The 15,254-nt window shown below is 34.8% G+C and overlaps 1 protein-coding gene across 3 annotated transcripts; it reads right to left on the bottom strand.

Moving 5' to 3' along the window:
* Positions 1–128: 128 nt before the first annotated feature.
* LOC137071730 (spermatogenesis-associated protein 22) lies at positions 129–13,980 on the bottom strand. Of its 3 annotated transcripts, none has more exons than XM_067439926.1 (8): positions 11,800–13,980; positions 10,787–10,841; positions 10,383–10,511; positions 7,375–7,513; positions 6,405–6,747; positions 3,879–3,984; positions 3,710–3,807; positions 129–665 (listed from the first exon to the last, which is right to left on the bottom strand). In XM_067439926.1, exons 2-8 carry the CDS (start codon positions 10,818–10,820, stop codon positions 474–476), a joined length of 1,041 nt encoding a protein of 346 aa, XP_067296027.1. In that variant the 5' UTR covers positions 10,821–10,841; positions 11,800–13,980; the 3' UTR covers positions 129–473. The 3 variants fall into 3 exon arrangements, with proteins under 3 accessions (XP_067296027.1, XP_067296028.1, XP_067296026.1); XM_067439927.1 differs by lacking the exon at positions 11,800–13,980 and adding an exon at positions 11,164–11,404 and having other exon boundaries at positions 3,879–3,981; XM_067439925.1 differs by lacking the exon at positions 11,800–13,980 and adding an exon at positions 11,164–11,401.
* Between the last annotated feature and the right edge of the window lie 1,274 nt (positions 13,981–15,254).

The following is a 15,254-nucleotide window of genomic DNA, read 5'->3' as shown; positions in this document are numbered from 1 at the left end:
TATAAATTGGAATAAATAAATATATTATAACAATACATTAAAATAACTTAAAAAAAACTATATTTCAATGCATATACATTACAAATCTTTCCGATTATATATGCATATAAATTATAAATATCCTAAATGCTTCTCAATTATGATAATTGGAGATTATGTAAACATGAATTAGAACAAAAATATTTTAAATGCATCTCAATTATAATAACTCAAATATTATAAATGCATCTAATCCCAGAACTACAATGCAAAGTAACTTTCATTCATCACGTACAGAATCAAAATCTTCAGATACAGGTTTTTACAACTTTACTGTACTGTTTACTTTTTTACAGGTTTACTGTAAAACTGCTTTATCTTCACTGACAATTATGTCATCTCTTAACTAATTCCCAACTAAAACAAAACCAACCCTAACTTAAGTAAAAGTCTGTGCTAGTTTAATCTGTCTCGTGTTACTCACTCGATCCCCATCAGATTTCACTGAGAGCCAGCACCACATTCCTCATCTCTGCATCTGACGCTCTCACAGCCTCCTGCGCGTTCCTTTGCTCAGACAGTGAAGCAGCTCGGACGGACACACAAGTCATTGTGTCCTTTTGCCTGTCGTAGTTTCCGACACAGCGATGCACCTGACCTCTGATCAGTCTGGGCAGAATATGATCCTACAGAACAGACATACAATGAGTTTATAACTCTGAACATACATGTTAATAATGTCTCTACTACTATCACATAACAGTGTTTTTTTTATTAAATTTAATGCATCCTGAATAAAATCAGCCATTTCTTAAAAATAAAAAAAATACTGACTTGTAGGTTATTACATTACTTAAACAGTATTACATAAAAAATCTATCTATCTATCTATCTATCTATCTATCTATCTATCTATCTATCTATCTATCTATCTATCTATCTATCTATCTATCTATCTATCTATCTATCTATCTATCTATCTATCTATCTATCTATCTATCTATCTATCTATCTATCTATCTATCTATCTATATAACATTACACAATAATGCATGTGTTACAATGAAGAAGAGAAAATGCAGCAATTGAAGACCATTGGGGGCCAGTTCACACAGAAAGCCTTTTTTGCAGGTAAAATCCCAAGACACAGGTCAGTGAAGTGGAAAAAAGTAAGATCTAAAGATGTGTAAAAGCTGAATTTATTTTAACTTGAGCACCATGTTTTTAGAACTCTGCATCATGCCAAGATTGCGACTGCAAAGGTCAAACACGGCCATCTATTGCATGCTTACTAGGGATGGGCAAGAGTGCTCGAGTGTGAAGCGACGATCGATCATGAAAACGATGATTGCCCTGACATTAAAAAGATATTTGTCTATTTTTTTTATTTATCTTTACGCCATTTTGGACAGCACCTGAGGTCTGATTTGTTAGCATTAGGCAGCAGGCCTACAGACCGACCAAATAAAGTGAAACTGGTTTTGAAAGCGTGCACTGCAGTGATGGCTGGAATGTATGTAGATGTGCAGCACCAATCTGTCATATACATAGCATTATAATGAGAACAAGATTGGCAGAGAATGTTGTGAATTATATGTGCTTTAGTTCCCCATGTGTCAGACAGCTGTTAAAGGAAATATCAGAATAGCAGTCAAGATCATGTGTGCACTCATGTCCTTTTCTGCAGATGCAAGTTGTAAGATTACATTCATGATCAGTATATATCTGATTAATCTCATATAAGACACGTTTGGTTGAGTATATTAACCAGACAGCAAAGTGCTGCGGTTATACCAGTGTTCATTCTCTTCAGTTTCAGCTCAAGTGCAATGCCTGACATTATCGACTCTGGGCTTCAAAATGTGACTTTGCCTTTTAAACCATAAACTGTAAAAACTAGCACGATCAAGTTCATGTGTACATTCGCACCCTTTTGTGCAAATGTAAGATTTTATAGGTATAGACCTGATTAATCTAATAATAGGATGCTTCTTGAGTTTATTAACCAGCTGCAGCCCCACAGCACAGCAGTTTCAGAACCCCATCCACTGAACCGGAAGTGAGCGGTGCTACCCATACATGTTGTTTTCATATGGATTTTATATTCGGATCGATGTCTACAATATTTGACAACAATACTTTTAAATGAAGTTACTTTTCAATTCATATCTTTGAACAAGAGAAACATGCATTTAAACCAGTGAGATGTGAAAGAAGCATGAATGAGAATTGAGTTTGAGTGAGATATTTCTCTCATGACATGTGGTGGTGAACCAATATTTAATCTGTTTACGTCTTTCATGTTTTATCATTAAAGCTTTTTTTGCATTTGTCAAAATATATTATTTGTCTTAATATTAAATAATCATTCATTATTAAAACATTCATTTAGTTTTCAGCGATTAAAACTAAATGGTTATTTTTATTTGACATTTGAAAAATAGAAATGTCACATTCTCTGTCTATTATTTTCAATCGAAATAATACGATTGAATATAGAGTCAAATGGGAAACACTTTATAACATGTTACGAACATATTAGGACTAATATATTTTTAAAATAAAAAAGTTGTTTGTGTCAAGAATTAACATTAAATCTCATAGCCTATTTTCTGTCATTATTGTCTATTATTTGTTACAACATGAATGTGAACAAAATAATATACTAATATATCTATAGTCAAATGGGAAACACTTTACATGTTATACATTTATCAATATTTTTTAAATAAAAACTGTGTATAGTTTTAGCCTGTTTCTATGAAGTATAAACTGCTGTCTTTGTATTCATTGATGTTAAGCATGATCAATAGGCTATGTTTTAAAATGTTGACTACTGTACATCATGACATGTATATTATATGAACAGAAAAGTGACTTCATTTAAAAGTATTGTTAAATATTTTAGACATTGATCTGATCAAAATCCATGTCAAAACAGCTTATATTTGACAAAATAAAATTACATATATGGATAGCGCAACTATGTCTGTTTAAGCCCCGCCCCTCACTTCCAGTTCTGTGGATGAGGTTCTGAAATGGGTGTGCTGCAGGGCTGCAGCTGGATACTATTGGTTTATTCACACTTTCAGTTTTCTTGCAATGCCTGATATTACTGACTGGGTTATTTGAGATGGTCATTTAGTTTTTTTTAAAGGGATAGTTCACCCAAAAATGAAAATTCTGTCATCATTTACTCTCCCTCAAGTTGTTCCAAACATGTATGAATTCCTTTCTTCTGCTAAATACAAAATAAGATATTTTAAAGAAGGTTGGTAATTAAACAGTTGCTGGTCCCCATTGACTTCCATAGTATTTTTTTTTCCTACTATGGAAGTCAATGGGGTCCATCAGTCGTTCGGTTACCGACTTTCTTCAAAATATCTTCTTTTGTGTTCAGTAGAAGAAAGGGTTTGAACAACTTGAGGGTGAGGACATGATGACAGAATTTTCATTTTTGGGTGAACTATCCCGTAAACATTTATGCATTATAATCTAGCAGTTATTTTTTTGTAGTCATAGGCATGTTTTCATGTCAAGTTTGTATTTGTCAACATTAATTTTCATAACATAATTTTTATTATATCCATAACGGAGATGCCCCGCCCCCTACACGAGTGCTCGTATTTTTATCAAAAATTAGAAATTGACAAAAATGCCCATCCCTAATGCTTACATTGAAAACCCTTAGGATGTAGCTCAGGAAGAGGACTAATACTACCAGACTCACAATTTCATAGTAAAGACACTGGACCACCTCTTTACCATCCCTCAAGAGGAATTTCTTTGCTCCGTATTCTCCAACTGTAACTGCAGAGTCCAGTGTGGCTGTAAAAAGAGACAGGACTGTTAGACAAAGATTAGAATCAAGGGAATCATGTGTGTTATAGTCTCCTCACCAAATATCTCAAACAGCATTGGTACTCTGGTCTTGTACTGGCTCCAGTGCTTCATTCCTTCAATAACAGCAGTAACAAGACGAAGCGACATCTCACAAGGGGGCTTCTATCCAGCAGGAGGGAAAACAAATTATGTTATCTGAACAAATAAAACAACATTTAATACTGAGAAGCTGAGAATCTTTGAAAAAAATCTGCAAACAAAAAAATGAGTGGAGGAAACTGGATTATAGAAGCAGATCTTTAAAGGGTTAGTTCACCCAAAAATGAGCATGATTATTTAATCACCCATGTTATTCCTAACCTGTAAGACTTTCGTTCATCTTTGGAAAACAAATGAAAATATTTTTTATTAAATCCGAGATTCCTGTCCCTCCATTCAGAGATCATGAAACTAATCCATATGAACTGAGAGATTTAGACCAAATTTTCTGAAGAGAAATGATTGTTTTATATGATAAACAGATTTAATTTATTCTTTTATTCACATCAGCAAACCTAACCAGAAGCTCAATTGTACTTGCTTGATGCATGAGAATGAACCTCATTGTGTCTCGCATGTTAAGCAAACATGCTTGAGCTTCAATTTACCACAACTTATGTGTGAGTTGATGAATATTTATGTGAAATAAAATCCTAAAGCGTGTTTCTAAAGAAAATTTGGACTAAACCGCTCAATTAATATCATATTAATTGACCAATTAATTATTGAAATATTTATTTGGTTTAGTCCAAATTTTCTTATATGATTTTGTTTTATAATCTCTTATGAACTTTTTGAAGCATCAAAGTGGTAGCTGTGTAGCCGCAGGGACAGAAATCTCTCAGATTTCACTAAAAATATCTTCATTTGTGTTCCAAAGATGAACAAAAGCCTTGCGGGTTTGGAATGATGACAGAATTTAAATTTTTGGGTGAGTTAAACCTTCAAGGGGTGTGCGATACATATTGCCTGGAATAGTATTGTATTTGTTGTTTAAAAAAAAAAATGCAATCTGACATTATTGAGCTCCCACGTTCTGTGTTGACTGGGCAGTCTTGTAGATTAAACTAGTGCAGGTCTGCATTTAGTGCACTTTCACGATGGGATTTATATTCATATAATTTAATATAGTTAATAAACATCATACGAAGAGTGCAGTTTTTCTCCAGGCATTAGCATGATAAAAAATATGGTATTGAGTTTATAGAAGTTTACTAAACAAGAACTTAATATTAAGTGACGTACATTTTAGACATGCCTCCATTGCCTGTTTTTGCTCTATTTGTCAACGAAAATAGTTCAAAACAAAGCCACAGCTGCAATTGCCTCTCTGAGCAACACACAGTAGGTGGTTTCCATACTGAACAAATCAGCTGTTTGAGTGAATAGGTTGAATCTCAATGACTCACTCATTAACAGAGACTTGCCACCTACTGGCGGATTTAATTTCACATTTAAAGTATCTTTTCATGTTTTAAATAATTTCAAATATCGATATTCAAAGTTTTATGTTTAAAACATCAAAACATTATTTATGCTTTTGTACTGTAGGTTATTCATTTGTCACCTCTGAGCTGCATTATACAGTCTATGTAAATGTCACTTCAAATGCAAATGCAGTTTCCTGTCCTTTGCAAAGATACATTTTGTTGATACTTATTTCATTTGATTGGTAACAACCCTACTGTGTCTTATTATTATAATACAATTTGATAAAATTTATGAAATTGTCACAAAAGTTTATGCTTGCATTTAATTAGGTTTAAAAATACATTAATAAAGGTAAAAATGCCAGCAAAAGGAACAAAATCAATTAAAACATTCAAAAAATATTTCCGTCGCTGCTGTGAACTGACCACCACACAGAATATGAAGAATATCAAAACCTTTAGGAGTCTCTATCTACAGCAGTCCTTAACCTGCCAAGGTACCAACACAATTACACACTCAGCAAAATATCTAATTATCGTCATTGATAAAATCCCAGACAAAATCAAGATATAATTTTTTGGCAAAATCACACACCTAGTTAGGTCTCAATACATTTCATTCCATTCACATAAATGCAAATTCTGGAGATCTGAAAAGCAAACTCATGCCGAGAACTGTGTGCCAAACTGTGTGCCAAAGTTCAAGTTTAGTAAACACTGACCTGTGAATTTGTATCACCAAAGACCAAAAAGTGTAGCCTGTCCTAAAAGTGTAGCATATCTGCCCCTTAAGAGATATGCATCTATAATCCTGTTTTTTACCCACTTTTGATACAAAGAAGATTGAACATTGATAAGTCACTGTGTCATCTCTAAGCTGATTTAAAAGCTGCTATAACACAAACTATAAAGCTGCATGTTTGCAGAGTTGCAGTGCAGTATATTTTTATTTTATTTTATTTTTTTACATTTTGGATTTATTTTTTGTTACATGTTGAATTTACGTTTTTTTTAAAAAGACCTCGCAAAGTGTGATGTCATACCACTATCCAAAGTAATTTTGCATGCTCAGTCTAAGTGTGGCCGCATCTTTAGACTTGTAAAGTAACACACCTGCTTCTGAGGGGTGGTCTGGACACTTGAGGTGTCCATCTTTTCTTTTGCCCATATTCCACTGGTTGTTTGTTCAACAGGTTTGAAGTTCCACTTTCCGCTGTGACTCTGAGCTCCAGGGCCCTGAGTGCCTCCTGGTGCAGGAGTACGCTGTTGGGGACGGTAAGGCATACTGGGAGAATTTGTCGGTGTATTAAATGACTGCTGATTCTGGATGCCGCTGGACCATGTGGGCTTGCCGAGCGAGACTGAGCTGTTGCTTGGAAAGCCACCATGAAACTGGGATCCAACTGCTGGCATTGAATCCTGTCTAACTAGAGGCCCTTGTTGCCCTGTCTGTGACCTGGAGGTAAAATGATGAAAATTACAAAATATAAGTTTTTTTTTTTTGCTGGATAACCATTTTTTTTATTTAAGTTAATCAACTTGACTATATACTGCAAGGTTAGGTAACACTTTGCAATAAGGTCCTATTAGTTAACATTAGTTAGTTGCATTAATTAACATTTATTGAGTACTTGATTTTGTTAACGTTAAATAAAATTACAACCGTTCATGTAAGCTCAGGTCTATTAAATAATATTAATAGATACAACTTCTGATTTGAATGTATAAATATATAAATAAATGTTGAAATTAACGTAAGCTATGATTAATAAATATATTTTCAAAGTACTATGCATTGTTAGTTCATGTTGAAGGGTTACTTCAGCGATTAGCATTAAGCTTTGTATCAGTACAAACCCGGCAGTATATTCAAATTTATGTATTACCTAAGGTAACTTAAATTAAAGTAATTCCTAAGGCTCAGGTGAAAAAAATAAAATAAATAGCCCCTTTACATTTTTTACAGTGTTAAACTTATTTGGTATTTTCACTCATGCTGATTTTACTGTTTAAAACTATGGGAGGCTTCAAGACCTTTCTAGGTGTGTAGTCATTAATTCATATTTGAGTATCAGTTGAGTACCGGGCATAGACAGTTTTTTTGGGGTGAGGTAAAGGTGAATATCCTCGTCCTGCCACGCCAGGCGAAGCAGCAGATCTCATGCTGGATTGCTGAGATGAAAGATAGGCTCGCTGGTTCCATTGGCCACTCTGACCTAAAGCTAAAAAGAAGAATAAAAAAAAGGGTTATATTTGAGAAGACATGACCATGAAAAACAGAAAGACATGACATCATTAGCTTAGTCTGCATACATACTGTAATTAGGCTTGCTATACATTGAACAAAACCTTCCAGAGCGTATACCTTTCAATATTAAACCATACAGATTACCCATATCATCCTATAATGAATGCATTACTCCAGTTTGCAACTACAAAAAATGTAGGGATATATGATGGTCAATTTAAGACTTTTTAAAGTTTTAAAATTTAAAAATGGTTGAATATGTCAATATGTTCAAATGTAAATGTCTAGGGTGAAACATATTGAGTTGTATTAGCAAAACTTCCAACAGATTTCCATTAATGTTTTACTTTTATTTTGCATCACTCTTCTCCCAGCCACTTGAATATAGGGATGAAACGGTATGGAAATTTAACATCATGATTATAGTGACCCAAATTATCACGGTTATCAATATTATCACGGTTTTGTTCAAATAAGATAGTGTTCAAAAAGAAAAATAACAGATGCACACACTGAAGTTTTATATTTGAACTGAAACAAATAAATAAATCAAGCAGCTCTATGCAATTTTTTTAAGCAAGATTCTATTCTCTGGTAATGGGATTTCCTTCCTTATATTGGCCGTCGTCAATAGCACCACATAATGCATAAATAATAATTTGGTTTAAATATTATCTCTATAAATATGTTTCTTAAGCAGTATTCTCATCAGTGTCCCATCAGCTATGATGCATTTAAACATAGCATATTTTGTGTACAAGCCCAAACTGTATCCCAGTAAAATAAATCCTATCCACATTGTTATATGATTTGACAATTTATTTGATGAAATATCAAAAATCCAAAAGGTGTGCATTATATCCGACACCTAGATAAACACTTTACAGTCCGTTGTATACAACCGCACATACCAATGTTGTATGTAACTTTAGAGACGGTCCCTAAACTTGTGAATCTCGAACGTCAAGCCAAATTTATGCCAGCCATATTGGATCCGCTATGGTTCATCAGTGTTTGTTTTAAACTATTTTTGCTGTTGAAATAGGCTTGAACAAAAACATTCAACCGTATGCTGAATGAATCTCCTGCGTACATCGGACGTTCATTTCTGCTTTGAGTGCAGATTTCAGTGAGTGAAGCTGCGCACGCTCTGAACGAAGCTCTGGCTAATCTGAACGCATCTGATTATTAGACATTGCATCCAAAAACTCATTAGAAACTTGTGTGATTGGTTATAATGCGCAACGCGATTATAACAGATGGCTTTTGAGAAGCCTATAATAAGTAGGTGACTAGCAACAGTGACTAGTGTGAGTGACTGTTACACGACGCCACAACGGAAATACACCAAACAAATGGCGGGTGTTAAAGGGTTAGTTCACCCAAAAATTTAAATGAGATGTTTATCTGCTTACCCCTTCATCTTCACTTGTGTTCTACTGAAGAAACAAAGATACATACATGTTGGATGCTCTGGGGGTAAGCAGATAAAAATCTAATTAAAATTTTTGGGTGAACTAACCCTTTAATGTCAAGCCCTGATTATTATTCCTTAAATGTCAACCTAGTCATGTCTGTTCGTCTTTGGCTCAAGCTTCACGTTATTATTTCCCAATTTTGGTATTGAGGTCAAAGTTAACTTGCCTTGCGTTCGCAAACCTTTGCAGATTTGAAGTGTTTCCCCGTATTACAGAGACTTTCTTCTAGCATGTTCTGCTGCAGACAGGGTGTGCACCGTGGTTTTAATGATAATTAAATTTTAAATGATATTACTAACCGTAAGTAGATTTTATCGTGGTTTATCGTGAAACCGGTAATCGTTTCACCCCTACTTGAATACAAACATTACTATTACTATACCTTCTGCAAAAAAAGTGATGTTCTTCTACCTCAGTAGTTTTGTCTCGTTTTCAAGTGCAAATGTCAAAAATTCTTAAATCAAAATGCATTCACTGGAGATACAAAATTACATAAATTTAAAGTCTTGTTCTCTGTGAAATTGATTAAAATTGAGTGAGTTTATAATTAAAACAAGAAAAAATATCTGCCAGAGGGCTCAGAAAAACTTACTGTAATTCAAAGACAAGTTTTCTTAAGTCATTGACAGATATTTGTTCTTGTTTTAAGTAAAAACATGCTTCATTTTGTTCAGTTTCTCAAGACTTTATTTTGCATTTGCATCTTAAGTAAATGCATCTTGATTTAATATTTCTAGATATTTCTACCAGAAAACAGGACAAAAATACAGAAGACATTTTTTTTTGCAATGCATGCAACATTTACTACCATGACTTTAAATGAAAGACTTTCTGCTCTGACCTTTTTAAACCCTTAATTTGAGTAAGAACAAATTAAGACTTTTTAAGATATGCAGAAATCCGGATGAATACATCCAGCTTTATCTCCATACATACTCGCATAAAGCGATATATATTATAGCAAATCTCAAATGCTTGATGCCTATATCGTTGTCTTTTGAAAACTCATATCGCCCAGCACTTAACAAAATTTCCAGAAATAACAGTGACTTTCTGTGTAGATGCTATGAAACAATGTGTATTGTGAAATGCGCTACAATAAAATTGACTTGACATGATCTGCAAATATAATCTATGATCTTTCTACTAAACTGTAAAACTTATTTTTTACTTGAAACCACTTAATGCTGTACAAATAAAAATTACATAACAAAGATCATTCAGTGTATTATAGTGTGACATAATACAGAGTTGGAAAGTGAATAGGAAGAACATCTGAACAACTGATGCATAGTGTGCTGTATCAGAACTTGGTAGATGTTTATTCAGCATTATATACGAGGCTGGCACAGTAGAAACACCTACTGGGAAGAGCAGAGGAGGATTGTGTCTCATTGTAGTGGTTGGCAGTGAAAAGCTCACTCTCAGAGGGATTAGACGTCAAAGGCAGCCTACTCCTCCTCCTTTGATTAAACAGAGGCACTGAGAGACAGCCTGCAGAAAGACAGAGGCGAATGTTTGCTTTGATTTCAGGCTCCAGCAACCTGAATAACACTAACAGCAGCAAAGTGTTGTATTAGCAGATGAGTAGTTTTTCAATTACTAGGCATTTATACATACAAGGGGCTCTCTGGAAATAGGCTAATAAATTGGAAGTATTTAGCTATATTATTTAGATAGTAGATGGAAGATTTTGACTAATATTTTCAGGTTTTTCCAACCAAGTAACTAACATAGGCATTCATATGTATGGTAAATGCTAACGTTACCTGCGTTTGGTGTCTGGTTTTCCTTCCTCCACATCTTGACAACTCCTCACACTGTCTGAGAGGTGTAAAAATATTATTGTGTAAAAATGAAAAATATTACTATTAATTAACAGTTTATACGTAACGTTATATCAGCAGGTCTGGTTTCTAATAAAGATTTAAGTTACTATTCAGTGTTTATTTTGTCGACTGGATGATAATGTTCTTTCTGTCAGTGTTTGTTCTCAGCTCAAAAACATAAGTACGGTAGAAATATGAACTGAAATGTTTATATAATGAGTTTGTATGTAATATTATAGCTGTTTTTAAGATTTGCTGGCTAAATTTATTTAGCTAATAGTGCAAGGTCATTCATTTACGAATCAAATTGTTCTTACCAGTAGAAAATTGCGTCAGTCAAGGGGAAATATGTGAATTAGAATCGCTCATTAAGTAGTTTAAGATGTATCTCCGATTTAATCCCGCATAAATTCTTCAGTATTGTAATTTTGTTTTGTTTATGACGAAATCGTTTTGGCGCGAGGCCTGCGCGTGAGCTTTTGAAGCAAGAAGTCCTACTCATCCCGCGAATCGGTTCTTTCGAACAGTTCGATTCAAAGAGCCGGAATTAGTAGCCTACTTTTTCAGCGGTTCTTCGCGTCTCATATAAAGCATGCTCTACTACTAGTACAATAATAAAATAATAATAATTTTAAAAAAATGTATAAAAAAACATTACTAGGGACAAAATTGTTGGTTGGTGACATTATGTCACTGATGGACAGTAACTTGTGTCAAAATAATTTAAGCAGAGACTCCATCTGGACAAGATGCTCTCCCATGACTCGTTCTAGGTACTCACTAAGACCAGCTAAAATGATTTGAAAGCTACATTTATATTTGTTGGCTTTTTGTATATTTTTTGGCTTTTTGCTGGTTTGGCTTGATTATCTGCTTCATTACATTACCATTCAGTATCTACTTTAGTTGTCATATACTCAATCCTTATACACAGCACAGTTGTATTTTTATACCTTGTGAAAAATGCTTGTCCAATTTTTAATTGCATTTCAGGTCATGGAGAGGGTCGGCTTTGCGCATGGCGAGCTGACACAGATGGCCGCTCCATCCCTTAGCGTCTTGCAGGGCTGGCAGGCCTTGGTTGCATCTGGCGCCTTGGCTTGTGGCGGTACTTTTTGCGTCTTGCAGAACTACTTGCTTAGAGATGTATATTTTACATAGCTTATTTAGTTTTAGTTAAGTACTGCACCATCCAATCAGATTTTTATTTAACAATAAAATTGTTAATTTAGAATTGTTTATTTAACAATAAAATTGCTCTGTCCTGTCCCACAAGCTCCTTGTACTGCCGCCTCAGAGGTTTCTGCCACTGGCATCCGGGTCCCAGAGATCTGTTACAGATGCATCAATGATTTCAGTCATGGAAACAGAGCTTTCTTTCTCAGCTGCCTTGGGCCCAGAAATCCAGTCAGGGCTGCTCCAGAGATCCCAGTAAAGGCAGACATGTTTCTTGTCACTGCTGCTCCAAAACCTGCTGAGGCTCCTGATTTGAAAGACCCAGGATGCCCTTTTCAAACCCTCACTGGTATCTTCACACTGCCGATCCAAAAGTTCCTGCCACTTGTACCTGGGTCCCAAAGAATAGATCTTGTCAGGGTGACTCCAGAAATCAGGGTTCCTGATGCTGCTGTGCCAGAAGAGCAGTTTGAGCCACAGGCACCACAGAGGTTACTTGACAGGGTACCTTTTCAGTTGCCCTGGTCTCAGCGCTTCATGCCCAGCCGGAAGGTTCCTGCTGCCGCAACCCCAGACCCCTCTACTGTTCTAGAGCTTTGTGTCAAAGAAACTGCTAAGCTTCCCAGAGGTTCCTGACATGACTACAAAGTTTCCTTCCAATAGTGCAGAGGTTCATACCACAGTTGCCAAAGAAGTTCCAGCAAATGTATATATTAAAAACAAAATGTTTCTAAAAATAAACACAATGTGTTTAAAAGGTTAACCATTAACCATTCCTATTATGCTTCAGTTCTAGAGACGTTAAGCCTCTCCTTTTACCAGTTTCACCAAGTAAGTGATATCTCAAAGTGGAGTTACACTATGTGGCCCTCCTTTTAACATTTGAAGTCCAAAGTATCAGCATGTGATTTGCCTGCAGACAAAGTCCAAAATTAACTGCCAAATGGCAAATTTGTGTGAACATTTGCTTTGGGCATGACATAAAGGCTTACCTTGCCTAAAAATAAATATTTCAAATACATTTTACAAATAACCAATTCAAATGGAAGACATACAAACCTAAAAAAAAATGTTTAAACTCACACAGTTGATATTCCATTTTACAACCTCCAGGAGATTGCAAAGTCATGATGTAAAAATAAATCATTTGAACTCTGTTGCCTTCATGTAAAATAGCCATTGTGAAAAAGAAAGAAAGAATTAAAACAAAGTCACTCATGTTAACTTCTCTATTAGTGTTCCGACCATTTTGTCAATGCACTGCAAATTATTCCAGTTTTACACAACTTATTTGCAATATTTTGCTGTAATTTCAAATAAACTTTACTTTTATATAATCTGTGTCTGAATTCATCACACATACAAATCTCTAAATGACAGAAATAGCCTGTCTCTAACCTTCAATCTTTACAACAATGAATAACAATATGCCTTCTGTGATTGCTTTCATTGTTTCCTTAAAATACATTTTCTTGAGAAATGTGATTCATTTGAAGAACAAAACATGCATCTTAAGGCTTATGTTGAATTATATACTCTTTAAGATATTAGCTTAAACTTATTTGGCTTGCTGTCCACTGATGAGGGGGTCGATGAAGCAGCTTAATTCAACTTGAGCTCTGGAACCCCCCATGAAATATATAGGATGATGTGATTGCAAAGGCCAAGGTACCCAAGATGTAGGTGGAGTGATGCTGGAACAGTTGAGACTGGGCCTGGGGAGAGGTAAGCAGCTGCTTAAATACTCTGGCTGTTGTTTGAAAGATTACATGTGCTTGCTCCTCCCTATTTTACGTTTAGGAACTTCATTTAGATGGACCTTTGTCAGGAAGTATACAGGTCTGGAGAGTGAAAACTGCTTTCATACTGCCCTTTTATATTTCAACTGAACAAAATTCTGATATGTATAACTATCATTCAAGAAAGTATTTTCTTACAATCAGGGGTGAAAGGTGTAAAAAAAGAAAGAAGCTGTGATCATATCATTAACAATTAACTTAAGTGCTTTAGTAGAAAGGGATCTAATATTCAGCAAGCTGAACTTTATCAATTGTTCATTTTAGTGATCTCCTTGCAATAGAGTGCAACAGTAATGTTCTGAAAGTAAAAACTCTTAATTTATTACGATAATTTATAAACCTTTAAAAACAGCCCTACTGCGAGCAAAAACGTTGTTAAAGGAACACTCCACTTTTTTTGAAAATGTTCCAATTTTCCTCATTTTCCAAGTCCCTTAGATGTAAACAGTTGAGTTTTACCCTTTTTGAATCCATTCAGCCGATCTCTGTATCTGGCAGGTTCCATTTTTAGCATAGCTTAGCATACATCATTGAATCTGATTAGACCATTAGCATCGTGCTCAAAAATGACCCAAGACTTATATATATTTAATATTTTTCCTATTTAAAACTTGACTCTTCTGTAGTTACATTGTGTACTAAGACCACACGGAAAGTGACATTTTTTGATTTTTTAGACCGATATGGTTAGGGACTATATTCTCTCGTTCCTGTGTAATAATCATGGAACTTTGCTGCTGTCCCATGGGTGCGATGCTATTACAGCGCAACTTTTCATTTTCTGTTTGTCTTAGTACACGATATAACTACAGAAGAGTCAAGTTTTAAATAGGAAAACTATTGAAAGTCTTTAGTAATATTTTTGAGTGCGATAGCTAATGGTCTAATCAGATTCAATGATGTATGCTAAGCTATGCTAAAAGTGCTACCGCCAGATACAGATATCGGCTGAAAGGATTTAAAAATGGTAAAACACAACTGTTTAACTCTAAGGGATTTGGAAGCCTATTTTCAAAAAAAAGTGGAGTGTTCCTTTAATCGATGGTAATTCCTTCTGTTGAAGCCATCATCCTGCAATATTGCAACTAAATTCTAAATAATCATGTTTGTAGTGGAATAGTGATTCTGTAGTGGAAAAACTACAAGATTAAATAAGATTAGCATCATGGGTTATTTGCTTATAATGCTCTAACAAAGACTTTAAAAAAATATCCCTATCGAAAAAATACTTCCAGAACCAAGACTGCTGAAAATGTGGGCGGCTACTAATGCACTCTATAAGTGAGAACACTGTCAGAACAACATTTTGTTCTACAAAGGAAAGACAAACTCCAAGTGTTAAAACCAAATTTAGATGAAAGCAGAGGCATATAACCCTGAATAAAAGAGACATTTGAGGATTGATGGACAGTTGTATCCTTTTGAGAAAACAG

This window comes from Pseudorasbora parva, chromosome 3 (genome assembly GCF_024679245.1).
Source record: "Pseudorasbora parva isolate DD20220531a chromosome 3, ASM2467924v1, whole genome shotgun sequence".
In the NCBI taxonomy this organism is placed as follows: Eukaryota; Metazoa; Chordata; class Actinopteri; order Cypriniformes; family Gobionidae; genus Pseudorasbora; species Pseudorasbora parva.
This window is presented reverse-complemented; position numbering and strand designations above follow the sequence as displayed.